The sequence below is a fragment of the Ciona intestinalis genome, chromosome 1 (assembly GCF_000224145.3).
Source record: "Ciona intestinalis chromosome 1, KH, whole genome shotgun sequence".
NCBI classification, from domain to species: Eukaryota; Metazoa; Chordata; class Ascidiacea; order Phlebobranchia; family Cionidae; genus Ciona; species Ciona intestinalis.
In genome coordinates, this window is record NC_020166.2 from 2148422 (window position 1) to 2173381 (window position 24960).

The window sequence follows — 24960 nt, forward strand, 5'->3', positions numbered from 1 at the left end:
TACCAAATCAAAACTAAAGGGAAACTGTTTTAATATATAAAACAAACTTTTTGTGTCAACAACAAAATAAGGTAGTAGGCTACATATTTACACACGTATGTCACCTATTTTTTTTTAAATTAACATATAATTATTACAATTCTTTATCTCTTTCAAACCGCGCAGCTCAAATTAGTAGAAGATGGTAAAAGAAGAGAGCATCTGGCAGTCGGCACAATACGAACGAAGTATAGTACTGTGGGATAAGATGAGACATCTATAGCACATGATATCCAAATACCCTGATCGTGTTTTAAACAATAAACAATGGTCTATCGGAGTCGTTAAAATACGGTTTTATAATTCTTTGAGTTTTCCTTGTTTACCACCAAATGCGGACGAGAAATTAGAATATAAAATGATGTCCCGCATTACCCCACCCTACTATATATGATTACGTTCATCACTGTGGGTTTTACAATAATCAAAAGCTTGCAGAAAATTGGCTGACTTTTTGACCGCATTGTTGTGTGCTGTGTTACTGATCTATACTTCATGTCCATTATATTGGTTGTATATCTCATTATACACCATTTCCGCGGTACTACATACTTCTGCAACAGCGTCAGTCGTGCTCGGCAGACGATTCCTAAGAATAAACATAGTATTTCTAGCAAATAAAGTGTTTCACAATAAGTTTCGACATACCTCACAAATAGAACACACTCAACGGTCAATATAAAGACAAGTAAAGCACCGAATGCAATTGCACAAGAAAAAGCGACAGTGAATTCCTCTGACAGGTTTGCTGTAATAAAAGGTACACCTTAATACCAAGCAGTTTAGCATTTCATTGATAAAACATGCACTGATATATATTTAAAGATTATGTATATTTATAAATACATCCTGTTGAAAGTTTCCCGCAGTGCAGTTCTACATTGTATTTTCAGATTAGATAAACTTTCATAAAGCACATATACAGTAACTAACATCCTGACACAAGCTATTTATGCGATAACTGGTGTATTCACTACGCCCACAAACTGACAGTGACGAACTTTAAACCCAAATCCTCTGGTCTAGAGGCGAGCGCTGTAACCACCATGGCTGGCCGCAATATAGACTGTAGCTTTCAGCATAAACAGCAATATGGGATAAATATACCTGAAGTGTTGTTTGTCGTCTTTTGGCAGTCTAGAAATGCGTAATTTAAAAGCATTCGCGTATCATAAATTTTCATTTTAATTCGAGGTGGCCACTCTTTAATTACAATTGTGGTGTTGCATTCACTTGGCGCCCATGACTTGGGAGAGTAAACATACTCTACAGATTTGCTGTAGATACGACACGAATGTTCTGGAATTGTAACATTGCTCTTGATTTTTTCCAGGTCTGTTTAAAAAGCTCTACATAAGGAAATTTTAGGTATATGTTTGTACCATATTAATTACTCACTGTCCGGTAGCTGCACATATAGTAGATTTTTATCCTTTGATTGGTTACGGAAGTTCACCCTATTTATGCTGAGCATAAAACAGGTAGCTTCCTGGGGTAGGTGGGTCAAAGGTCCAGATACAGTTTTTATTTCCAAAAGTTGTGTACCAGTAGAAATACACGGTCTCAAACTGACGGGTAAAGGTTTGGTTGCACCAATCTTTTTGGGAACTAGAATCTGATGAAATTATCGTTTTTAATTAATAATGCAAAACTACGCTTAGAATAAGCGGATACTTACATTGGATTATATACAGTATCGTCACGAATACTACAGCGACCCAGCGCATGGTTTAGTTTAAATTATACGTGCAGCACAAGGAATTAACAGTTTTTTCTAAACACTGCATATAAAAGAAAATACTGAGACATGCTGTAACAGTAAGTATCACTGAGTTTCAAACCTTACATTATAGCTGCGGTAAAAATTCTGAAGAAAACGTTAATAAGAAATTCACTGTGAATAAGCTGTCTCTCTGGTTCCAATTCACGAGTGCCAGTATTATAATACAGTCACTACGTAAATACCTTGTTCCGGGTATGCATGTCAACGTCATTTTGCTTCAATAATCCATCACATATACAATATACTGGTGTTGGTATACTTAACTGGAAGTAAGTGTAGGCGCCGATCAGGTAGGCGTAAGATCTAAACAAATACTACTGGTCTACATGTTCCCATACTACATACAGTAAAACGAACAGTTTGTTCTTAATGTTATAACTATAACTGTCTCGTTGCAACTTCCGTGTCTATTTTTACTTTCGTGAGCAATCCGATATCAGATGTAGCAGCAGAAAAATGATAAATGACGGTATAACAGTATCACACTCTATATAAAAGGAAATATTGTGTATATTTTTGTGTCTCTGTAGAACCTTCTCAGGGGGTAAAACATAAAGGCTTTGCATAGTCGCATACATCTGTGAATTGAAAACTATTCCCTTCTAATGTAATCTCGTATGTTTTGAGCTTCGAGCTGCGTCGTAGGATGTGACGTGGTTTTTAATTGTAAGCCCGCCATATCAGTAGCTTCATATTATGTTTGCCCTTCATTTTATAGTAGTGAGGGAAAAGATTGGACACCTTTAGTACATAACATTCAAATATCATGAAGAACGTGTTTTAAACAATTAACAAAGGTTCATAGAAGTTGTGACGATACGATTTTTCATTTTTTTAATATTTTTTATTTACTGCAAAATGATGGGTCAAGAAAATAAAACGGGACAAGAAATGCAAGACTTGATTGCAAACAATGAGAATATATTTTTCAATACGACGATATATAAGGAAGTATAAATATAGTGAACTTCAGACGACAGACGAAACGTCGGAAATACACTACGTTTGTTCATACCAGATGATCCGTTGGAGATTTATTTACATTATGTCTGGTAGCAGAAGTTAGTGCATATAGTGCAGTTTGAAGTAATCTCAGGATAATATTAGACGTTTATGTGTTTTACATGTCCTGATCGCCACCATATTGATGGTATAACACGTTGTCTACTAATTCTGCGTCAGGACATTTGTCAGCAAGTTCATATACCGCCTCTTGCTTCGGACATTTAAAACTCACTTCAGGCTCTGCATCATCTTGGTTTAAGCTAGTTGTTGTGTTTGAATGACGTTTCCTATGAATGTATGGATAAACGAATGAATGAATGGCACTTCGTTATATTTTGTGATCGAGTCTCTATATACTCGGCATCCTCAAGTTTAGAGGTGAGCGCAATGACAACTGTACCACGAGTCGAAATATAACAAAAGTAAAACTTTTTCGCTCATTAAGATTGTATACACCTACCTTACGAAAGTAATACAGTCATAGATAAATCTGATGATTAACAAAGCGCCGAATGCAATTGCACAAGCAAAGGTGATGGTAAATTTGATTGACATTTGATCTGACTCATTTTCTGCAAAGACACGAAGTAAAAGGCGTTTGTGGTTTTGCTTTTATCCAATTGTTCAATATAGATTAACACAAGCTACATGCATATATAGTGTCTAAACGCTGTGAGGGATCACGGCCTATACTCAATGTATTGAGTAGGTGGGTTAAACCTTTTCTTTGAGTGGTTTACCAGGAGTGTATATGGTGCGCAGATATCTATATTTAGCTATACAACACTCGTAACTATATATAACTATACACCTACAACACCGTATTTATTGTTGAGTAAAAAAAAACAAGAGGACATATACAATGTGTGGCCAATTTACTGAAGAAGTTGAGGTATTCAGTATGAGAAAATGGCAAACAATAATATTTAAGTTGCTTAAGCATCAAAAGCGCATCGGTCTGTATACAACCATGGCCTACTAAAGATATCTTTGGTAGGCCATGATACAACTTATAAGCATGAAATGTAATTACAGTCTATATACCTGATGTGGTTGTGGTTGTGTTTTTGCAATTAAGAAATGCGTAGTTTAGTAACATTCGCATATTATAAATTTTCATTTTAATTCGAGGTGGCCACTCTTCAATTACAATTGTGGTGTTGCATTCACTTGGCGCCCATGATTTTGGAGAGTAAACATACTCTACAGATTTGCTGTAGATACGACACGAATGATTTGAAATCCCAAAGCTGTCGTTGATTTTTTTCACGTCTATTTAAAAAGCACCGTATAAGGAACTTCGGGGGAATATTGTTGCACCAAACTTATTACTCACTGTCCGGTAGCAGCACATAAAGAAGATTCGAATCCAGTGATTGGTTACGGAATTTTACCCTATTTATGCTGAGCATAAAGCAAGTAGCTTCTGGGGTCGGCGGGGTAAAGGTCCACGTACAGTTTTCAGTGGAGTAATTTTTGTACCAGTGGAAATGCACGGTCTCAAACTGACGACCCAATGTTTTGTTGCACCAATTATCTTGGGAACTCGAATCTGGCGTAAATAAATATATAGTAAAATGTTTGTTGCAAAGTTTAAAATTATACACACTGAACTAAAACCTACATTGTATCATGTGCAGCAGCGCAACAATCACAGATGGGTTTAAAAGCCAGCGCATTTTGTCTTAAGTAATGGGAAACAGCAGCTCAAGAAGGTATTGAAAGTTAAATCTATGTAGACAACGTTGGCATTTTAAACCAGCATGTCAATTCTGCATTTGTTTAAACTGTACGGTAATTCTCGTTCTACACTTGTTTTTGTCAACCACCATGTTACTTTTAAGGTGTAAATGTGGTATGGAGCAGCAAAGGAATATTAGAATGAAACAAACAACAACGGGACGTATCTTTTTATACGAGACATGTATATATGTCAATCCTATAGGCTGATAGGCTGATAGGCTACTTCTAGATATAAAAATCAGATTACGTGTAACTAAGCTACAAGACTCTCTATGTATTCTTATAGTTATTTTCTTGTTCTATAACTATAGTGACCCATCATAAAAGCTCCGTAATCTTACATATAGCCTACAGGTATATAAGGCCTACCACACATTATGATGCTGTTTTAACTGCAAAATGTGTAGGCGAATACGATAGGAATAGCAGCAGTCTATTTCCTACACTGCGTTTACATAACTTTACAGATTGTGTAGTTGAATAACAATACATAAACTTGCTCCAATTAAAATTATAATGATACATGACCAAGAAATAATCGAGTCATTTTAGTTCATGTTAACGTTTCCAATGTGGATAAGAGCATGGTAGGGAAGATGGGACATTTTGTCATTCTATTTTCTCGTTCCATTTGGTAGTACAAAAAGAACATTCAGAAATTTTATTTTTAGTTACAGGTGCATTAACGTTCTGGCGTAGGCAGACATGAAACATTTCTGCAAGTCTTCTTACACTACTGTCAGTCTTTAATGTGTGGTACAGTGTGTCACAGTTTACCATTAGAACAACCGTAGGCCGTGGAACAACGCAATAACGCATGTACGTATCCGTGTCGATTAACATTTAAAACGGGAAGGTTGCTTTTGAAATTGTTGTTGTGTGTTGTTTTAGGTGCAAACCAGAGTCTCTTGTGCAAACATATTAAAACTGTTTGTATTAAAACGGTAAAATAGAGAGTTTGTAAAATAGTAAAGTTTTCGGTCCAGACAATCCCAAAATGCGGTCTTATAAGTTCTTTATGAATAAGAGCTTCTTGAAAAAAATCCCCTACTGACGAACTCACATGGATGTGTGTTTTATTGATTTGTTCATGTAGTTTAATGTCTACTTGTTAAAAGAATCATATAAACGTGTTTTATGAAGGTTGCAGTTTATAACTATATACCTATATGCAAATTAATTAAAAACTTGACTCGAAAAAATATAAATGGACATTGGTAATAATGAAAGTGTCAAAAACGAAGTCACAACAGAAGAAGCAACTAAAACTGATGAAAATGAAGAATGTCTTAAGAAAGGTCCAATCCCTGGAGTAATATACATTAGTTTCTTACCACCAAAGATGACACCTTTACATGTTCGACAAATATTTGAAAAATACGGTGAAGTCGGGAGGATTTTTCTCCAACCAGAAGGTAAAACTAAGAATGAAGTATAAATTGTAACTTGTTTTATCCTCACGTAATTTGTTGTTCATACACCTTGTGCTAGCTTACGAGTTACCATGTATGTTAATTTATAGGTGAATATTTCTTCTTTATTATGTATAGCTAACAATTTATTAAACCATAAAAAGGAATTGTATACGGTGCATGCGTGTTTTATGATTTAAAATAAAGCGCACCAAACACTAGACTACACTGGTAATATGCCTAACATTAAAAAGTTTGTTAATTAGTGATACCCGATTGCAATCTTATGCAACACCTTTTATACTGTCACATTTAAGAGCTCAGACTTTCTTGAAAAATTACGAGTAACAGCTTGCTGTTGCGTGTACGAGAACAAAAAATTCACTGGGAGCTTGGGAATGTTTTAAGGAATATATTTAAAGTTGACATTCGTATGAAAGTCAAGCCTAAAAGTTATGGTTGGTGCTGGTACTGTAAACACCTCACTAATAAATAATAGATTTCAGTCAACATTTTTTCCCTTTTCAGCTCATAAACCTTCGAAAAAAAAGAAAGTTAAACCCAAGTATAACAAAGGCACATTTACTGAAGGCTGGATAGAAATGGGAGACAAAACGATTGCCAAACGCTTAGCTATGACACTAAACAACACTCTAATATCAGATGGAAAAAAAGCGAAATTTTCTGATCATACATGGAATGTGAAATATTTACACAGGTATTTAAAAATAATCGTATACTTACAATTTACAGCAGTGGTATAAATATTAGAAACCCGCGTAAGATGCAGTTTGGCCACGTATAAAATATTTACAGCTTAAAAAAGCAAAAAAAAGTTCACAGAATAGTTAAGTAAGTTTAATTTAAAAAATGATATTTTGTAAAAAAATCATTTTTGTAGGATTCAAGAAATAAAATTTCCTTTTTTTGTCAGATTTAGTTGGAGACACCTTACAGAGAGATTGGCTCATGAACGAGAACTTAGGAAACAGAGGATGAGAGTAGAACAATCTCTTGCTCGCAAGGAGACTGCTGCCTTTATCTCCAATGTGGAGGCAAGTAAGAAGATGGAGAGCATAAAAGAGAGAAAAGAGAAGAAGGGGTTGGTGTGGGAGGAGAGAAGGCACGCGAAGAAGTTTAAACAGAGAAAAACTGTGGAAGAAATGCGGAAGGAAAAGTTGAAAAAACTATCTGGGAACACTGGAAGCAAAATTACGAACACTGCAGATCCACGAAAAACTGTTTTAAGTCAAATTTTTGGTTCTTAACAGAATAAAACACAAGATTTTTTGTTAAAATAAAATCACTTAATGTTTGTTTATGGGCATATTTGAGATTTCGTAACTCTTAAACTATGTTTGCTATTAGAAGGATATTTTGTGTGAAATGTTCCCCATATCTGATGAATAAAACTAGGTATTAACATTGTGTTGTTTAATTTGCTAAACCATTTTAGTTTTGAATGTCAAGAACTTCAGATGCGAGTGTAGTAACATACTTAAGTCTCTAAATCCGATGTAATTGGTTGCCTGTTAAGAAATCCGTCAAGAATGAATTGAAGAGAGGACAAGAGCTCACCAGCTGAGTTGTACAAACAAATGTCTCGCGTGAATGCGCCGCGGTTGCTAAGCGAGCGTCCATGTTGAGACCAAACAATGGTCGTAATTTATGAGTAAGGCCGATTTAAGCCGAGGTTCTTGAAAGGCTACGAGCAGACGGGTTACTGTTGTGTGTACGAGAACAAAGAAATAGTTGTAGTGTCTATGTACCTCAGAATAGTAAAGCACACAAAGGTATAGATCCCTGGGAGCTCTATTTGAGTTGCGGCGAGCATGTATGTGAATTGACGTGGTTATTATTGTACGTAAACTTTCTGACGTCTTTGCGGGTGGTAAAACGACCCACGAATGACATACCGTAGAACTACATTTTACATAGGAAGTATTTCACAATCAGGAATCGCTAGTTACCGAGATTTGAGGACGACACATCTGTTGAATTGATAGCAGCGTGAAATGGGCGAATTAAGACGGAGATAGACATGGGCAGCGAGGATGAAGGATTTGAAGACACCGATTTACATGTTGCTGTGAGATTGGGCGACTTGAAAGCTACAGAAGAAGCTTTAAAAAGCGGTGGGTAGCGTAGGCCTATGTAGAGTGGGGCAAGACGGGACACCTTCCTTTAGTACATAATATGCGGATTTGAACAATTAACAGCGGTGTATGGTAGTTGTGACGATACTGTTTAAAATTCCTTGAATGTTCTTAGTTTAGTACCAAAACAAGAAAATAAAAAGGTGTCCCATCCTACTATAATAGCTTTCTTATTAGCGCAGCATGTTATTTCAGGCACTTGTATATACGTTACCGTGGTAAAATGGTAACGTCCATGTCCAAATACCTTGTCTTCTTGCAAAATACAGTCCTTTTTACTGTGTATAATCAGACGGTCTTTATTCTTCAATTGCTAAATACTATTTTAACTTTAATCTAGAAGCACTTGCAGCATAAACAACATCATAGCCTATAAACCTGTGTCATCAAAACAGTACAAATATTTTTCCATTTTGAAAAGCTTGATCTTGACAGTGTATTCATGCAAACCAGAGACCTTTGTCTGTTGTGTCCACTATTTCAGACTGTGTGGCTATGTAGGTTAATGGTCTATAGGATACACTAGTGTTTAGCCTAGAGGATGTAGCCTAGGTATTAGAAAATAACAAATGATTAGCCTATTATAATAACACTGCCTAAAAAACTTTGTTGACAGTTGTTGCTTGAATTTGGAGCAGATCCAAACAAGACAGATAACTTGAACTGTAACACAGCAATTCACTATGCTTGTATTGAGAAGCAAGCAGAGTGTTTGGAGTTATTTCTCACAAAAGGTTGGTGGTCCAAACTGATATCTGTAAAAGCAAAATTTGGCAGCAAAAATCGTTTTACACGATTGGTAGCACAACCTTAATTAGGTGTGATAAAGCATAGGCCTACACAAACCTTTTCTAGGATAAAACAAGCTACATTTATTTATTTCCATTCTTGGGCTATTGGGCATCAGTGTCTTCTAACATCAGTCAGACATGATCTTGTGCTCTTGGCTACTAATTTCATGTTCCTGTCTATTTGGTACCTCAAAGGTGTCCTTTATAACTAACTTTCATATAAACCTGTGTGAACTAAGCTACATTTTCTACTCAAACTAACTAACGGTATTTTAACACCATTTCTTTGGTGGTTCATCTGTGCCCTTTTGAGTTCTTCCTGCAAATATGAAATACATTAAAGTTAGGCCTGTAATATAATATTATATGAAGGAGGAGACCCAAGTATTAAAAACAAGGATGGAAAAACCAGCATTGACCTTACAGAAGATACAGCTTGTCGTAAAGTGTTTTCTGATCGTGGTTTTGGTAAGTAAGTCAAGTGAACCTGTATAAAAATAAAAAATTAAACTAATTTCAAATTCACAGATATTAAACCAAAAGAAAAACCACTCAAATCTATTCTAAAAGATCCAGTTTATAAGAAAAGTGCTACACAAAAGTTAAAAACTTTACCAAGGCCCCAAATATCCAAGCAAGCACCAAGTACACCACCCAGACCATCAAGACCAAGTAATCACGTTTTTGTTGATGCATCTTCACCGGCAAGTTCTGACAGTGGAAGACACTCACCAGAAAGGAGGTTGTTCTCGTCATCTAAAGAGGCATGGGATGAAAAGGATTTGTTATCAATACCAGGATCTCCTGCAAGATCTCAAGGAAGCTCATATGGAAGTTTACTCTCTCTTGGGTCCTCCAGCTGTTCAGGAGCAGATGACAGTAAGTTGGGATTTTTTTTAACGGTTGTGTGGGCATAAGATGTCAACTGTCAGTATCTGAAAACAAAACAAAAACAGCTTTGATAAGATTTAAATAGAATTGCTTTTTAATGTTGAATAAAAAAAGCATGCATTTATTGATGAAAAACAGTGCTGTTCAGAATGAAGACAAAAAAAGACTATTATTTAAAAAATGTATTATATTTCATAATTAAATCTGTTTTTTTTTTGTTTCACAGGTGCTGGTGAATTTGTTATGTCTTTTCAATATAACAGCAAAACAAAACAATTTAAAGTTCGTATATGGGAAGTTCTAATCACCAGTTTGCTGTCTACAGCAAAAATTGCAAAGGTTTGTTTAACTATTTTAGTTTAGAAGTTTACAATAGCCCAGTAGTTACATTTTACCAATTAAATTAAAGCTCTTGAATGTATGTAGACAGTATATCGAACAAAGTTAATTAAATCTTAGAAACAACTAAATGTATGCAGAATTAAAAAATGTACTGTTTCAGGACACAAGTTTACAACTTTATTTAAAAACAACAATCGTACCAGACCAAGAATATCAACCAAACCCTGCCTTGAGAAGAAAATCAGAAGTTTTCCGTTTAAACCCAAGTGAAAATAATGAACCAATCAGTGAAAACCAATCGTGAGTCACACTTTTTTCCCCGAATTCCCTTTATTTTTACCTTAAGGTACATCATTTTACTACAGTTCCCTTAAGTTTAAAAAACATTTTTTAGGAACTGTCTATATACATGTATTATTTTTTTTTAAATTTGGTAAGAAGACTGCACAATAAATAAACTGTTTCCCCAAAAAAATCTGTCCCCTAAGATTTATTACTATTAAGTGTAATGAGTAAACATAATTAATAAACTTTAAACAGGACCGACATGTTTGTTTGGAAAGGCAAAGAAGCACGATTGGAATTCAAAAACTCACTCACATTGGTGTATGAAGATATTTCTAAAGAATTAGTTGCCACTAGCTCATTAGATGTAAGAATTTAAATATTTAAACTTTTACTAATTATAGTAGGTTGGGTGAAATGGACCGTGTTATCTTTGTCATTTATCGTTCCATTTGGTAAAAATTTACAAAACAATATAATAATATCCTCAGGGCAGTTATACTTATATTTGTGTCTACAAAAAAAACGGTAGTTTTAAAATACTGTCATTACAGATAAGCATCTCGGTTAAAAGAAAGAAATCTTTTATGACAAGCAAACATAAACAACAACTACAAGATCCAGTGTTAGCAAGTGTTAATTTATATATGAAAGAAGCTGTACGGAAACTAATGAAGGTATGTGTATGCAGTTAGAAACTTGGTAAATAAAAACTTATTTTGTGGTGGATGTAACCGAAAGTTTCTAATATGCTTTAAAATGTGTTTTTAGCATAGTACAATCAGCGCTCAAGTTTATTCGTAACAGTTTTTGACTTGTTATGGGTTACCCAAATTGTCAGCCATACATTGCAATAAAAAAAAACAATCAAATATACACAAAGTTACATAGTAACTCATTACTGGGCACATTCATCTAATGATATAAGCTATAGTACTGGTAAGTAGTAAGTACATAACTGCTTAAAATTTCACAAACACAACTGTAGTAGCATAGTTAATATTTAGACCTTTGATTTAAGAATCATACATGGTATCTATAATCAAGAAACATTTTTGCAGGATAAATACGAGACTCAAAGACATGACATACCTGGTATCACCCGGCAAGCTTTTTCTCTGGATAGCGTTGTGACGGATAATATGAGGAGAAGAAATGGCATTGAAACCAGCAGTGCACCTCTAGAAAGGATCAGACTTCGATCACTGGAAGGAGTAAAACAAACGGCAGTAAATAACAGGTAGTTTAAAAATTTTGACCATTCTTAATACGAAAGTTGTACATACCTATGAATAAAAAAATTTTGTGCATAATTTTTGCACAAAAATGTGTTAAAATATTATTGATTTGTTAGCTATGATTTTGTGGGGACTAGTTTCTGACTACTGAGTGTGTCAGTATTTTTAAAATCAATGTTCTAAAATGATAAGCAAACATAATGGGACCGTGGTTTACAATTTACATGAACAATTAAATATTACAGTACATTAAACATTACAGATGTGCCAGTGATGGTGACGTTCATGAAATACCTGGCAAGAATTTAAGAAAATCTACACAATCTGTAACAAGTGATGTTAGTAGCAATGTTTGGTTGGAGGACCCAGTTACTGAAAGGTGATATTGTAGCGTGTTCTTCATATGTTTATATATTCCTATTCCATAATATTTTGTGTGTGTAAAAAGGTACATCTTATACAGAAATAGTAATTTTAAATGAAAACATATTTACCCTTATGTGCCAGGGCAATGACAGTCGCTATAACACATTTTATACATGTAGTGCCACCTTAAGAGTTACCACATATGTTACTATGCAGGTGTTTATTTTTTTGTATTTTTTTATATATATATATACAGTGAATGAATGTAACTTACTTTATCCTCGCGTGGCCGGAAAACGACAGTCGTTATAACACAGGTTTAACACCTCGTGCCAGCTTACGAGTTACCATGTATGTTACTTTGTAGGTAATTATTTTTTTTGGGATTTTTTCTTTTTTTTATGTATTTCTGATAATTTAGACAACCCATTAGCCACTGGGTTGGAGCAATTGCCGTTAAGTGTCTTGCCCAAGGACACATATGCCTACAATGGTATAATGGTAGCAGCATCGAGCCTTGAACCCATTACCTCTGGGTTACAGGCAGGCGCGCTAACCACTATACCACGGCGCCGGACAGTGCTCATAATTTTGTTGCAAATTACATTTTGTGTAACACCAATGTACATTAAGACAGGGTAATCTTTCAACATTTGTTTACAGTTCATCATTAGAAAGTGTTACATCACATGTTACAACCCCAAGCCCTCAAGTAGAAGTTAAAATATCTTCACAGTTGTGAGTATTGTAGTACATGGATGTTCATTGATTAGTAGCTTATGTCAATGTAAAAAGCTTTTACTTGAAATATCAAAGTCGTTTACTTAACAAGGTCGGAGTTAGTTGCTGCCCCTCTAAAACTAAAAACAATAGGGCCTTACCAACATTTACAAATTGTATTACTACTATAAATAAAATATTTTTAGGACCTACAATGAGCCAAGCTTTCAAATGCAGATGCCAAAGCCAGAGAAAACTAAAGGTCAGTAACTTAATTGTGTTCGAAGTCTGAAATATATTATACTGTATATACTCCACAAAAAAAACTAACTCTTAAAATATCCATAAATTTTTATGCAGTTTAAATTTACTCACCCTTTTGCTTTGTCTTTTTCTATGCAGTAGACCTATTCATTTTTGTAACTTGCTGTGTCCTCGCGTAGCCAAAAAAGGACAGTGGTTATAACACGGGTGTTGTGTTTCATACACTTTATCATGCACAAACACAATTGACAGTATCTTAAAAACAAAACATTTGTATCAACATATTGCAGACGCATTACATGAAAAAACTCACCGTGGTCGAAACTTGATCCAGAAAAGTCGTCAGAAAATCCGATCTACAGGTCACGGATTAATTCCTTCTAGCATGAAGTCAAGCGTGACCGTTGTCACGGCGATGGATGAAGAAGAGAGATCAGTTGGATCTCCATCTGAAGAAGTAAGAAAATTTTGCAACCAATAAGTAATGTTGCTGCCGATATATTTGTATTTTGGCTCTGTGGGCAAAATAACTGCACCACTGACAACTATGTAACTTGTGGTTGGATGTAGCTATCTGGCATGAGGGTACGTCCAAAGGGTTAAGATTATTTATATGTTACTAAATTAAATGACCAACATATATACATATAAATGTTATTATCACAGATTGAACCATATGGAGCACCTTATATAAGCAACCTTGCCAATCGCCAGCATTCCTATTCCACTGGTTCATTAGTTGAAGTGGATGAAAGCCCTTCTCCATCAAGGTATAGAAGGCAGAACCGGTTTGCTTCTACTCCAGATAAAAGACGCTATAAACCAGAGCACTACAAATCCAGTGAAAAATTGGGCAGTAGAAGTATTGCAGTTCAGATGGACCCTAAAGACAAAAATGTGTCTATATCGATGGAAAAACTAGCACCTAGAGCAGAGATGAAACACAGTTATGGAACGAGTTATAACAGAAGAAAAACTTCAGAAACAAGTTGTGGTTCTCGTCCTAGCATATTACGAAAACTAGTTTATGACGAGACTACTTTTGTGCCTAACGAAATGAACAATCCTTGTTTTGTGAATGATTAAATAACTGTGGCGTACGTACGAACGAACAAGTGCATTTAGTGTACAATATTTTTGTAAATCCGAATAGAAAACCACTGTAAGCTGCTGTATTGTAAAGTTTTTGTCATTTTGTTCTTTGATTATTAACAGATATATATCTTGTTGTGGAGACTTTTTACACTCGCCAATGAATAAATAAAAGTTCTACCTCAAATAATTTGGTGTATAAACAAACTAATACAATTTCTATCAAGGCAGTAGAAAGGTTTGAGTTTTTAATAATAAAAAAAACAACATGTAGTAGGGTGGGGGAGATGGGCACTTTTACATTCTATTTTCTCGTTTCGTTTAATGTTAAACAAAGAACATTCAAATAAATATAAACCATATCATCATAGACCGTTGTTAATTGTTTAAAACACGATCAGAATATTTGGATATCATATGCTTCAGGTGTCCCGTCTCCCCCCACCCGCGAAATAACTGATTTCACACCTAAGCTTGAAAAGCAAACGGCAAAGATAATTGCAAACCTGAGGATAGAAAATGAGAACCACAACAAATATTTATATATTTTCCAAATTAGAGTTATAAACTAATTTCATAAATACTTTGCAAACAAAATTTTACAATAAAAAATAAGGAAGGGTAAAGATAAATAAACACAGTTGTTTACCGAAAAATTGCCACTAAAATAAAAAAAAACTTGATTAACTTTTCCTATTTTCAAACCACAATTAAAGAAACCCAACAGTAGGTGTAAAAGATTTTCTCTTCACTTGAGAATTTGACTTCGATTTTTTTGGTTCGTTAAAAGAGGAAGACAAATTTTTTGGAGGAAAAAACTTTAAACTTGAAAACAAAGAAAATTTTTGAACGTTTTTATCAAGTGATGTTACTTTAGATTGTAACTCTGGTGTACTGGTCGTGTTTTGGTTATTTCTGCTTTGACTGAGGTCTACAGAGTTCGAAAAATCAGTTTCTGAAAATGTTCTCTTGAAGGATAGATTCATTTTCTCTTTACTTTTATTTTGATTTTTAGAAGCTGAAGCATTCAATGCCATTTCCCCAAATAAATCAGAAGAAGCATAATTTTTCCCTTTTTTTATAACGTTATTATTATCACTTTCCCACACAGAAGTGTTCTCGTTATTTACTTCTTGAGCAGCTTTAACATTGCCACAATCTTGTGGGGTTTTCGGACCCTCAGATAAATCGAATATTTCTTTCAGTCTTTCCGCCTCTGCTGCCTTTTCTTCCATCATTCTCTCATGGTTCATAGAATCCCACATGTCTTGATACGAACCGTCCCAAGTTTCCACTAAAATTTTGCCGACCCCACTTTTTGCACATGAAGTATCAATGAGATCTAAATCTTCAAAATCTTCATCTAACGATTGCTCTTCATATTCAAATGGATCATCTTCTTCAGGAATCCATTTTACCTGCACAGGTGAAACATTATAGTTTCAATACATACAACACATAGGAATAATCTGTATGAGTAAGATTCATGGTAAGACACACCAAAGGAAGTTTAGCCAAAGTACATGAACAAATGCTATACGGTACTAAGCTTTTCATCTGAACATGAAAAAAGTCATAAAAAAACAAAACAATTTTATCACCCACAAAGTTACAAATATGGTCGTAAGCAGACACGAGGTGTATGAACTGTCCTTGCCCCATCAAGTTTACTACGATATTTCATCACACAATTAAAAACAATAGGATTATATTTACCTTGCCAGATGTATGAGCATTGAGGAGCATTTCCGATGTTTTTAAATTAGCCCGACATCGTAAACAGTGAGTGTTTGAGTCAAAAGTTGGTGTCCGACTTTTTGGAGAAATTGTTTGACCACTTTGCCATTCAACATCATCTTGTGAATCACTATCATCTGTATCATGATCATGAGTTGTATCACGGTTTAAATTAATTTTTTTTGAACTAAGAAGTCTCAAATCGTCAATAACTTTTTTACTGCCAGTTCTAATGACAGTATTTTTACAAACAATGCATTTAGAATTAGGTAGCAGAGATTGGTAAGCAGAAAAAACAGATGCATCTATTTTTTGAGAAACGATTTTAGAATTTGCTGGTTTTGGTTCTTTAATCTCGTCAATGCTTTTTTGGGCAGCCTCTGCCCAAGTTTGGTAAATTTGACCAATTGCAAGTTCACTGCTTTGTTTGTTAATGCCAGAAAACTGAGTAAATTGCCCGGAAACAATATTCTGATTGTCGTACACCAGCTGTGGGTCAGATAACGTCAGCAACTGATAAGTGATATCCCCATATAAGTTTACTTGGAATACTGCAACACCAGGAATACCATTCGACAGTTTATAACTAAAAGCACTACTTCCAATAACAGGTTGCTGAAGTCTTCTTATTATACGATCCCTATGCTTTGGTATAGTATATGAACAAAGGTATCTACGTATGTCTTTTATAGTATCCAATGCTCTGGGTAGAGACACAGATATAGGCGGGCGCTGTACAATATTATTTGATCGTCTAGTGTTTGTAACTTGTTTGGTAACTCCAAATTGGGAATGGTATTGATAGCAATGTAGTTCTTGTGCATTTTGGTTGGCAGTAAGCAGCATGTGATGTAAATGGGTGTCAGTGCCTGATTGAGATGGTAAGGTAGTGGCAGCCATATGGTGGCATGGGTATCTGAAATAAAGGTATTTAAACATGGTGGAATATTATAAAGGTAATTATTTCATGATACTGGATTTAAAATCATGCATACACTGCCGGACTACTGGTCCTGTGTAATGTAAGAATTAATAAAACCAAAAACTAACAGTCGAAAAACATTTTTTTTTTGAAAATAAAAGTCTTATCTTAAAAATTTAACAAAAGAAAATCGTTTTTGTAAAATTGTTATAAAATTAAAAAAAACACTTAAGAAATATATTCTGTTGTAACCTCATGTTTAGCGACCATTTGAGCACGGGTTCTTTACAAAATCTTTGATCAATTATTAAAAGATGATTCTGTGTTGCTACGAAGCATTGAAACTCGTTATATGAAGTGGCGGGTGACCGGTTGAATTTTGAAGCACTCATTATACACATTATCATCTCATCAGGAAGTTTATCATGACATGGTGTGTACAGCAACCTTAGAAATAAATACAGAGTCTAGTTTACTGTTGGTGTTGTGCAGAAATAAAAATGCAACAAAAATAATCACCCACGAAGTTACAAACGTGGTATCTCCTAAGAGGAAACAAGATGTATAAAACAGAACACCTACACATTTTTTTGTGGTATGTTAGCACAAATAAACTGACAAAATGTTTTACCTTGAACTAGTAGATTGCCCTCTCATGTCAAGCAAATTTAAACATTTTCTACCAGCTAAATAAATTTGGCGTGGGTGGGCAGCGAAATCAACTTGCATCCAACTACTTGGTGTGTTACGTGATAGATGTATCTCTTCAAGTTGTGGATTTGAAGCCGTCTGTGGTATAACATTGGGTTGGTGACTTAGTGTTTTTGCTTTTTATTACATATTTAGCATGTATTTGACTACAGGATTTAATCACGGTTTAATTTATTAACGGATCATAGAAAAAGATTGTGTTAAACAAATGACAAAGAGCGTAGAATGTAGCCTAGTATATAAACCCACTTGTCTGTGCTGGTTGAATCTGTCTTAAACAAAACTATGCTCATAAATCATAAGTCCCACATAGAGAAATCAAAAGAATTTTGGCGTTCATAGGAATACTTTATTGTATTGAGTATTTCCCTCTTTTAAAATTAAGACTTTTTAGGAGTAATATTAGTTTTTTTGGCAATGACTGTCTTTGCTCATTATAATAGTGTATATCGCTAAGTTTATCGCTTTGTAAATTACATTTATATCACCTTGGAATCAATCAGTACATCAGAATGTTGAGAAACGTCCCACAAAAACATGCGCTGGTCGTAAGTAGCAACCATCGCTTCACCTTCTATGTGGGGACTCATGGAAAAGTTAGATAAGAGTAACTCACTGTGAAGTTTGCCAACTGTCTGGATTTTTTCAGTGTCAGAAAACTGAAGTGAGCTGAAGAAAAATAAAACAATAAAGAAAATACCCTTTTTTCTATAGGTTTTGTGCTGCATTTATTTAGAATATGCTTGTTTATTGCAAAGGCTGATTTGATAATATGTTTGAGCAGTCTAGTAGGTAACAGTAAGTCCCTATAACTTGGGTGTTCTGTTTCAGATACCTCCGGTCAACTTACAAGTTACCACGTATACTATTAACTTTTTGTGCATTTTTTTTTACTTTTAACAGAACTTACCTGAAATTTTCGTCATCATCAAAAACAACACAATCATCTCCTATGGAAGCTACCAATACATCATGATACGTCCTCACACCAAAGTATTGTGGTTTGTAATTATGTCCATGGACGCAATCAGTTTGTAATGCACAACCGTCCAAAGGAATTCTGATTGATGAAAGTTTTCATTAGGCTACTATATTGAACAATTTTGACTTTTTAGCGACCACAATGTTACTTCCTTATAGCGACCAAAGTTTATGGGACTTTTTACTGACCTAAGTACATGCAAAAATTGCAAAAACTAGTGTTAGGTTTTAACATGTACTAACTTGTGTATAGCTCCAGGGATAATTTGAGGCTCAATAATTGAATTGGTTTCCATATACTGTTAAATAATAAATTGGTTGACGAAATTAGAATAATATAATAGTAGATTTGTTGGATAAAGTTTAAGAAAATTCAGTTAATTTATAAATATTACAAAAGCAATGCTGCTAAATATATATATACACACCAGTGTTAGAGTTAAGAAATTTGTTCACCAAAACAGAACATATAGTAGGGTGAGGGAAGACGAGACACTTTAAGCATATAGTTACTAAATATCCTGACTGTGATTGAAACAATTAATTGGAAGTCGTGAGGATACGGTTTTATAATTATTTGAATGTTCTTTGTTTACTACGAAATAGGACTAGAAAATAAAATAAAAAAGGTGGTTCTTACCCCACCCTACTATATTTAAACATTTAATTAAATATAAAATATATAATTACCTGGTTATGGTAGCTTGTAGGGAGCGAAAATAACTTAAGGCTTATTCCATCAAATGTTGAAGATGGATGAATTAGAATTCCATTCTCATGAAAACGACTAAGGGGAAATATTTTTTTTGTAAATTTACAACAAATGTTGATATGCTAGAATATGTGGAAATATATACATGGTATAAAGTAGGATTTCTTAAATTGTTGGTGTAAGTTAATTCATGTGTGCCAACTTTTACTAATTAACGATGTTTCATGCAATGTTTACATTGTGTTGTATTTGTAAAATATGTTTTGAAATATTTGATGTGTCGCAAACATATTAAGAAGACCAACTGTTTAAACTTTCAGGGCCAATGTTGTATAAGAGGTTGTGGTACAAAACTTGTGAGCGAAATTAATTAAGAAAAACTATCGACCGGTAATGTTTTGAATCTATCACCTTCCAATACATTAGAAAAAAAACTGGCTTTATGAATACAAATCAGAAATAGGTAATCAAACGCGGCGGTTTTCTTGTTGAAAAATTGGTGGTAAACACAAGTGAAGTAATACATTAATTCTGAACCCAAACTGAATGTTTTTCACCTGGAAGGAAGAGGAAGCACTGAAAGAGCACCTCCCGTGTAGGATTCATCAAAGATCACTTTCTTGGTGTCCTCCCGGATCTCTTCTTCAAGAAGCTCTTTGAGGAGTGATGCAGGAATGTCAAGTGTAGAAGGGTCAAAATCTAAAGTCTTCCCCTTATAGAAGAAAATACAATGGGGATTAGAAAAGGAATTTGCATTTTCCAATTTTTTTTGTAAGCATGGAATAAAATGTTTTATAAATCTTGTGTTAAACGTTTTAACTGTGAGCACTAAAAGTATTCTGATCCAAAAGTTCAGAAGCACCGGTAGTTTAGTGCAAGCAAAAAAGTATTAGTGTCTTAAATTCTCAATGAAAATCCTTTTTATAAAAAACACATATATATATATTTACCTTGCCAACCCTATTCGTTTTTCTTAAACAAACGTCATCAGCATTTGCTATCAACCTGTCATAAGTTGGTTTTGCAATATCCGAATGGTCAAGGTTGAAGTTTTGGAACTGTTGTTTAAAGTTATATTCTGGTTCTAAAATGAGGAAAAAATTAAAAAAAAAATTTAAAATAAAAGAATCAGATGAAATGGTATTAATTTTAATGGTTAAGTAACAACTGTTACAGTAAGAATGAGGTTTATTTTACAGTAAATTGTGTTTAAAATTGGGTAGCTGAAGCTTTAAAAAAGCAGGTTCATTGTATTGTATGATTACAACAGTTCGATTTTCAAATCTTTGAATTTATTTTTTTTTAAATGACAAGTTCTTTAGACAGTTGCATAGACACCAGTGTAGATATAAGCTTACTTATTTGTTTTTCAGATTCTCCTTCATTCTGTGTTAACCTGTCCTTATACAAGCTAAGTATTTGAACAGGTGGGTTTATATCATGATTGATTGGATCCGGATTGCCAAGTGGCTGAACTGGGGTACTTGGTGCGAGGATCCTGTGAAAAAATAATGGGTTAAGATTTATGCCGCTGAAAACAATAGCTTTGTGTAGCTTTGTACTGTACTCAATATATCAGTTAATGAGGATTCCTAGGTTTGTATTTTGATAAAGTTCTAAAAAAACATGACCTTATGGTTACAATTCATGCACCTTAACTACCATGCGAACAGAGCAGATGATTGAGTAATAAAGTGGGGCATTAGTTGGTTAGATTTCTAATAAATACAGACCTTACTATTAATGCAGATATACAGAAGTTACCAGATTTTCAAACTTTATTTGATATAAAATAAAAACAGAGTTTTAAAAATCTTATTTCGGATTGTGAAAACTAAAATAATAAAAAAGTGCAAATCACCAGCTTAGATCTTTGTTGTGCTGATCTACCAAAAGAGGTCTTTGCTTTTTCGCTTGAACACAAAATTTTGACAAGTTTTCCTGCATAAAAAAGGTCAAAAATTACCAATGGTCAAGCATTTAAATTGGCATCAAACTACTTACAATGTATTCAACATCTACTGCTTCCAAGGCTCCATACCCATTGAATATTTGTTCCAGGCTGCTTGGGGCAAGTTTACAAGTGTCAGGATAGCAATATTCATAAAACTCTTTTCTACTTGTAGGTTCCATGTCCAAAAACTGACTTTTATCGCAACATTGGAGAGTTTTGTTTAAACTAGCCTATAAGTGGCCTAGAAATCGATAAAATATATTTATTTCAATTGGGCTAAAAAATAGCGCCAAAGACATAGTTAGGACTAAAAAATAGCGAGCTAAACACACAAAAAATTAAATGGCAGTGCTTGCGCATGGTAAAATACTAAAAAAACATATTTTTAACAATTTAAAACAATTCAAAGTAAAAGCCAAGAAACAAATTTCCCAATGCATGCTAAAAACTACTAAAAAAATCATAAATTTATGCTGAATGTCTGGATTCATCATCTCTTGCCGCGTCTGTGATTTTAAAACATTGCCGACCAGTTTTTGAAATATTGGTGAGGAATCTTGGCAGTGGAGCTTTGGCATAACCGAGTAAAGCGAGTTTTCTTAACCCTTCAAGTACATTTGGACCACTGATGGTGGTTTTACATTTGATGATGGAATTGCCTGGAACAGTTGGAAGGTACTTGGTGCCCCGAAAACGTGTTTCTGTCTGTAATGTAAATAAATTGCATATTTTAGGCAGATTTTTTACCATAGAAAAAACAATAATATGATCTAGTTAAACTTTGCTTGGTCACGCTTTTAATTTAAAACATTATTTCTTTCTTTTTTATCAATAAGCGTGTTTTAACAACTGTTGTTTTACCGTTACCACCTGTATTTTCACTTTTGTCAACTCTTCTGTGTTAATTATCGTGACTGAGGAGTCAAAATAAATTTCATTCATTTATATAGTTGATATTAACAGTATGTTCTCGTGCATGTTTTGAAGTCTAGCCATTTACCTCAAGCACCAAGGAGGTCAAACAGGGTTGAATTTTGTCCCCAAACTGATGATCTAATATCCTTTTATTCCTTGCAAGTTTACCAGCATCACATATATTAACTCTACTGTCAGTTTTTTTCAGTGGATGTTCTTCCTCTAAAAGTGGAGCAGTGTTAAAAACTTAACAGTTTTATAAACACCATTTTGTTTTTATTTTTGATTTATCTTAGTAAACTAGCTAATTGGTATTACTAACCAAGTAACTGCATACTGTACACACAGTATGTACAACCAGTATTATGTTTATTGATAAGTTTTATTGACTTTTGTCAAAGTATTCTATCTTTAGTACATCAGCTTATTCTATGCTAACACTTATGTAACCGAAAGGATAAATAAAGGTAAATAGGCTATATATATATATACCTATATAAATATCATAAATATGTATATGCTAACCTAAAATTTGAAAAAAAGGTTAATATAAACCTTGAATGATGTGCAAATAAACCCAGCATGACCAGCAATAAACTTACCTAATCTTTGTACAGGTCGATACCGGCCTTTGTCATATTCATATGAATCATGGGGGTCACTACTGTGGAGTAAGATCTGTGCCAATGCAGCGGGGTGTGGGGAACTAAGGGGTAAGTCTTCAATAGATTTAAAACCTAGAATTCTCCTCAATGCCTGGAAATCACAAGTTTAAGCATTGCAGGTACACTGGTATGGGTTTCATTCTACATGTATGAGGTCTTTTGGTGTTAGCCAAGTCAGTTAGTCAAGTCAGGGGAACAAAGATTTAGGCGTCACTCGTCAGTATGACTTTTACCTTATAATTTAATAAAGTTAAAATTATATCAACACAAAGGACTAAGCAGTAGTAAGATAAAATATGTACAAACCAAAATAGGCCGTAAAAATGATTGATGCTATTGCTATATAAATTTGTCACATAAAATGAAAAGGCTAGACAAAAAACTTGAACACACAAAAATCATAAAAATACAAACTTACGTTTTGGACCAAAGATTTTAGTTTGTTGTTTCTCTTGGTAAAGAGAAGGAACTTAGATGTAGGAAAGTGAATGAAATAAACAACTTGCTTTATATCTGGTATACCAACTCGACCCCAAAGAAAATGTTCTTTTTCCATCACTGATACAGACTAGTAACAAAAAGTTTTATTAGAATAGGTATTTTCTTATTGTGTGTATATAGGCACCAAACCTGTGGTGGCAAGGTTTTAGGGCTACCCTGAAATTTTCTGCACTGCATTAATTTGTAAACATTAGCATCACATTTGTTTGACGCAAACCCAACTATCCATGCTTCCCCTACGTTCTTAAAAGTTTGACAGCTTTGTGTGTGCTATGAGTGCATCTAGGACCTATTAACAATGTTACACAACTATAATCTATTTTCCTAACTAAGTACAAAAAAACTTACACAAGAAAATGAAACATAGAGTTTTTGCTCAAGGGCGTTTCGAATATAGTTTGCATTGCACTGCTCCTCTGTGAGAACATTCCCAGTAGGCTGTGTCATCTTATAAGCTCTCCAATATTTTTTATGAGGAAAATCAGCAACATCTAGGTAAATACGTAAGATACGTTTGTTCTTGATTATCGATTGTATGGATGTAGATCATTGTGAAAAATTAACCTACCAAAATAGTAGACTACCAAATAAATACAAAAACCTAATGTTTTTTAACATTCCACTAATATAAGTAAAATAATAGACTGAAACAGCAGTCGCTGCAAATATATAACTGAATTATAGCCTATTGTAAAGCGAAAAAAAGTCAGAAAACAGAAAGCACTTACATAAGAGGTCCAGTTCATTGGCATATTTCACACTGAGGTCATGCTCCTGCGTTATTAACAAAATATTGATAAACCAATGTAGGGTACATCACAAACTAGTTATATATATATATGCAGTAGGGCTATATAGTTTGTAACAAAAACGTATAAACACACGGGATTTTGACCAAAAAATGTTTAGGCTAGTCTGTAGCCAGTCTGCAAAGTATGGCAGTTCCTGACGAGATCTCGCGCGTGCAAGACGGTTATTTTTCGCGTTCGCGCGTGCTATCATTAAAAATCTGCGTGCAAAGCATGTACATTTTCAAGCCACGTTAGGAAATCTTACTTAATTTAATACGTATTTTTTTCTTTGTTTAATTAATTGGCGTGCGTAGGACAAATTGTGGCGTGCATAACCGAAAGTCTGTAAAAAAATCGCGCGTGCACCTGCCATACTCTGCAGTCTGGGTCTGTAGTGTGTATTGATAAAATTTTACTGGAAAAGTACAAAACACAATAAAAACATAAACATACCTCGCATATTTGACAAATATCCTGAATTAATTCGTACTTTGTTTGACTGAAATTGATTTTCCATAGCGGCAATTTTCCCCAACTCGTAAGAAGCATTTTCATTTCAGCTTTGTTGGTCCGTTTTAATACACTAGACAATGTTAACTTTGCACTCTTTGCATCCGACATACTGTGACTATCTTTCCCCCTTGTATTCACTAACAAAAGCTAAATTAGAACTTAAAATAGTTGTGTTTTCTTTTAACTTAATCGTGAAATTAAGAAATTCGTAAAATTTAGAAATTTGCTTCGCGCTTTTTCATGCGTAACGAAATAGTTATCAGATTTCTATTTTCTCGATTTGCTGATCAGAAATTGTTACACAATTTTACAAAAACCTATTCATATTCAATCTTTAAACGACAGGTTTAAAGCAGTGGTTGTTAAAATACCAGTCACTACCACTCTAGTAAGTCCATACTGCATACACTTTCTGCATATTTGCCTCATAC

At 34.2% G+C, this 24960-nt stretch overlaps 6 protein-coding genes and 1 long non-coding RNA gene across 8 annotated transcripts; 2 read left to right on the forward strand and 5 right to left on the reverse strand.

Moving 5' to 3' along the window:
- Nucleotides 1–14: 14 nt before the first annotated feature.
- Nucleotides 15–1658, reverse strand: LOC101243407. Its single transcript, XM_026837270.1, has 4 exons — nucleotides 1438–1658; nucleotides 1147–1374; nucleotides 688–787; nucleotides 15–628 (listed from the first exon to the last, which is right to left on the reverse strand). Exons 1-4 carry the CDS (start codon nucleotides 1511–1513, stop codon nucleotides 526–528), a joined length of 507 nt encoding a protein of 168 aa, XP_026693071.1. The 5' UTR covers nucleotides 1514–1658; the 3' UTR covers nucleotides 15–525.
- Nucleotides 1659–2749: 1091 nt separating this feature from the next.
- On the reverse strand, nucleotides 2750–5533 carry LOC108950283. The gene is made up of 5 exons (XM_018815600.2): nucleotides 4452–5533; nucleotides 4164–4379; nucleotides 3872–4099; nucleotides 3288–3399; nucleotides 2750–3114 (listed from the first exon to the last, which is right to left on the reverse strand). The coding sequence occupies exons 1-5, from the start codon at nucleotides 4504–4506 to the stop codon at nucleotides 2943–2945; spliced, it is 783 nt and encodes a 260-aa protein (XP_018671145.1). The 5' UTR covers nucleotides 4507–5533; the 3' UTR covers nucleotides 2750–2942.
- A 98-nt stretch (nucleotides 5534–5631) lies between these two features.
- On the forward strand, nucleotides 5632–7407 carry LOC100181934 (activator of basal transcription 1). The gene is made up of 3 exons (XM_002129240.5): nucleotides 5632–5985; nucleotides 6511–6700; nucleotides 6917–7407. The coding sequence occupies exons 1-3, from the start codon at nucleotides 5778–5780 to the stop codon at nucleotides 7248–7250; spliced, it is 732 nt and encodes a 243-aa protein (XP_002129276.1). The 5' UTR covers nucleotides 5632–5777; the 3' UTR covers nucleotides 7251–7407.
- A 1918-nt stretch (nucleotides 7408–9325) lies between these two features.
- Nucleotides 9326–13835, reverse strand: LOC113474810. 2 transcript variants are annotated; one of them, XR_003396499.1, is made up of 6 exons: nucleotides 13721–13835; nucleotides 13349–13484; nucleotides 13147–13290; nucleotides 11540–11652; nucleotides 9545–9864; nucleotides 9326–9416 (listed from the first exon to the last, which is right to left on the reverse strand). It is a non-coding gene; the product is annotated as an uncharacterized LOC113474810 (long non-coding RNA). The 2 variants fall into 2 exon arrangements; XR_003396500.1 differs by having other exon boundaries at nucleotides 9327–9416; nucleotides 9662–9864.
- On the forward strand, nucleotides 9673–14317 carry LOC100181982. Its single transcript, XM_018815584.2, has 11 exons — nucleotides 9673–9808; nucleotides 10047–10159; nucleotides 10323–10462; nucleotides 10703–10814; nucleotides 11002–11124; nucleotides 11509–11687; nucleotides 11948–12064; nucleotides 12715–12789; nucleotides 12978–13033; nucleotides 13326–13492; nucleotides 13702–14317. Exons 2-11 carry the CDS (start codon nucleotides 10064–10066, stop codon nucleotides 14119–14121), a joined length of 1485 nt encoding a protein of 494 aa, XP_018671129.1. The 5' UTR covers nucleotides 9673–9808; nucleotides 10047–10063; the 3' UTR covers nucleotides 14122–14317.
- LOC100184347 lies at nucleotides 14306–21381 on the reverse strand. The gene is made up of 13 exons (XM_018815574.2): nucleotides 21195–21381; nucleotides 21052–21131; nucleotides 20549–20688; nucleotides 20141–20274; nucleotides 19748–19902; nucleotides 19169–19265; nucleotides 18722–18777; nucleotides 18408–18557; nucleotides 17986–18166; nucleotides 17418–17575; nucleotides 17039–17233; nucleotides 15844–16780; nucleotides 14306–15545 (listed from the first exon to the last, which is right to left on the reverse strand). Exons 1-13 carry the CDS (start codon nucleotides 21321–21323, stop codon nucleotides 14838–14840), a joined length of 3120 nt encoding a protein of 1039 aa, XP_018671119.1. The 5' UTR covers nucleotides 21324–21381; the 3' UTR covers nucleotides 14306–14837.
- A 10-nt stretch (nucleotides 21382–21391) lies between these two features.
- Nucleotides 21392–24765, reverse strand: LOC100184308 (centromere protein N-like). The gene is made up of 7 exons (XM_002129084.4): nucleotides 24470–24765; nucleotides 23954–23999; nucleotides 23574–23716; nucleotides 23143–23292; nucleotides 22662–22815; nucleotides 22145–22281; nucleotides 21392–21849 (listed from the first exon to the last, which is right to left on the reverse strand). The coding sequence occupies exons 1-7, from the start codon at nucleotides 24635–24637 to the stop codon at nucleotides 21613–21615; spliced, it is 1035 nt and encodes a 344-aa protein (XP_002129120.1). The 5' UTR covers nucleotides 24638–24765; the 3' UTR covers nucleotides 21392–21612.
- Nucleotides 24766–24960: the final 195 nt, after the last annotated feature.

Excerpts from the sequence above, each read along its gene's own strand:
- LOC108950283 (XM_018815600.2), bottom strand. The coding sequence starts at position 4,506 with ATGCGCTGGCTTTTAAACCCATCTGTGATTGTTGCGCTGCTGCACATG. Across the intron at positions 3,400-3,871 it reads CACAACCACAACCACATCAG|AAAATGAGTCAGATCAAATG; the intron begins GTATATAGACTG and ends GTGTCTTTGCAG. Across the intron at positions 3,115-3,287 it reads GACTGTATTACTTTCGTAAG|GAAACGTCATTCAAACACAA; the intron begins GTAGGTGTATAC and ends ATACATTCATAG.
- LOC100184347 (XM_018815574.2), bottom strand. The coding sequence starts at position 21,323 with ATGGAACCTACAAGTAGAAAAGAGTTTTATGAATATTGCTATCCTGAC. Across the intron at positions 19,903-20,140 it reads AAACGAATAGGGTTGGCAAG|GGGAAGACTTTAGATTTTGA; the intron begins GTAAATATATAT and ends TTCTTCTATAAG. Across the intron at positions 16,781-17,038 it reads AAATGGTCGCTAAACATGAG|ATACCCATGCCACCATATGG; the intron begins GTTACAACAGAA and ends CCTTTATTTCAG.
- LOC100181934 (XM_002129240.5), top strand. The coding sequence starts at position 5,778 with ATGGACATTGGTAATAATGAAAGTGTCAAAAACGAAGTCACAACAGAA. Across the intron at positions 5,986-6,510 it reads GATTTTTCTCCAACCAGAAG|CTCATAAACCTTCGAAAAAA; the intron begins GTAAAACTAAGA and ends TTCCCTTTTCAG. Across the intron at positions 6,701-6,916 it reads AATGTGAAATATTTACACAG|ATTTAGTTGGAGACACCTTA; the intron begins GTATTTAAAAAT and ends TTTTTTTGTCAG.
- LOC100184308 (XM_002129084.4), bottom strand. The coding sequence starts at position 24,637 with ATGTCGGATGCAAAGAGTGCAAAGTTAACATTGTCTAGTGTATTAAAA. Across the intron at positions 22,282-22,661 it reads TCGACCTGTACAAAGATTAG|AGGAAGAACATCCACTGAAA; the intron begins GTAAGTTTATTG and ends CTCCACTTTTAG. Across the intron at positions 21,850-22,144 it reads TGACCTCCTTGGTGCTTGAG|ACAGAAACACGTTTTCGGGG; the intron begins GTAAATGGCTAG and ends TTTACATTACAG.
- LOC101243407 (XM_026837270.1), bottom strand. The coding sequence starts at position 1,513 with ATGCTCAGCATAAATAGGGTGAACTTCCGTAACCAATCAAAGGATAAA. Across the intron at positions 1,375-1,437 it reads ATATGTGCAGCTACCGGACA|ACCTGGAAAAAATCAAGAGC; the intron begins GTGAGTAATTAA and ends CTTTTTAAACAG. Across the intron at positions 629-687 it reads GAGTGTGTTCTATTTGTGAG|GAATCGTCTGCCGAGCACGA; the intron begins GTATGTCGAAAC and ends GTTTATTCTTAG.
- LOC100181982 (XM_018815584.2), top strand. The coding sequence starts at position 10,064 with ATGTCTTTTCAATATAACAGCAAAACAAAACAATTTAAAGTTCGTATA. Across the intron at positions 10,463-10,702 it reads CCAATCAGTGAAAACCAATC|GACCGACATGTTTGTTTGGA; the intron begins GTGAGTCACACT and ends AACTTTAAACAG. Across the intron at positions 11,688-11,947 it reads CAAACGGCAGTAAATAACAG|ATGTGCCAGTGATGGTGACG; the intron begins GTAGTTTAAAAA and ends TAAACATTACAG.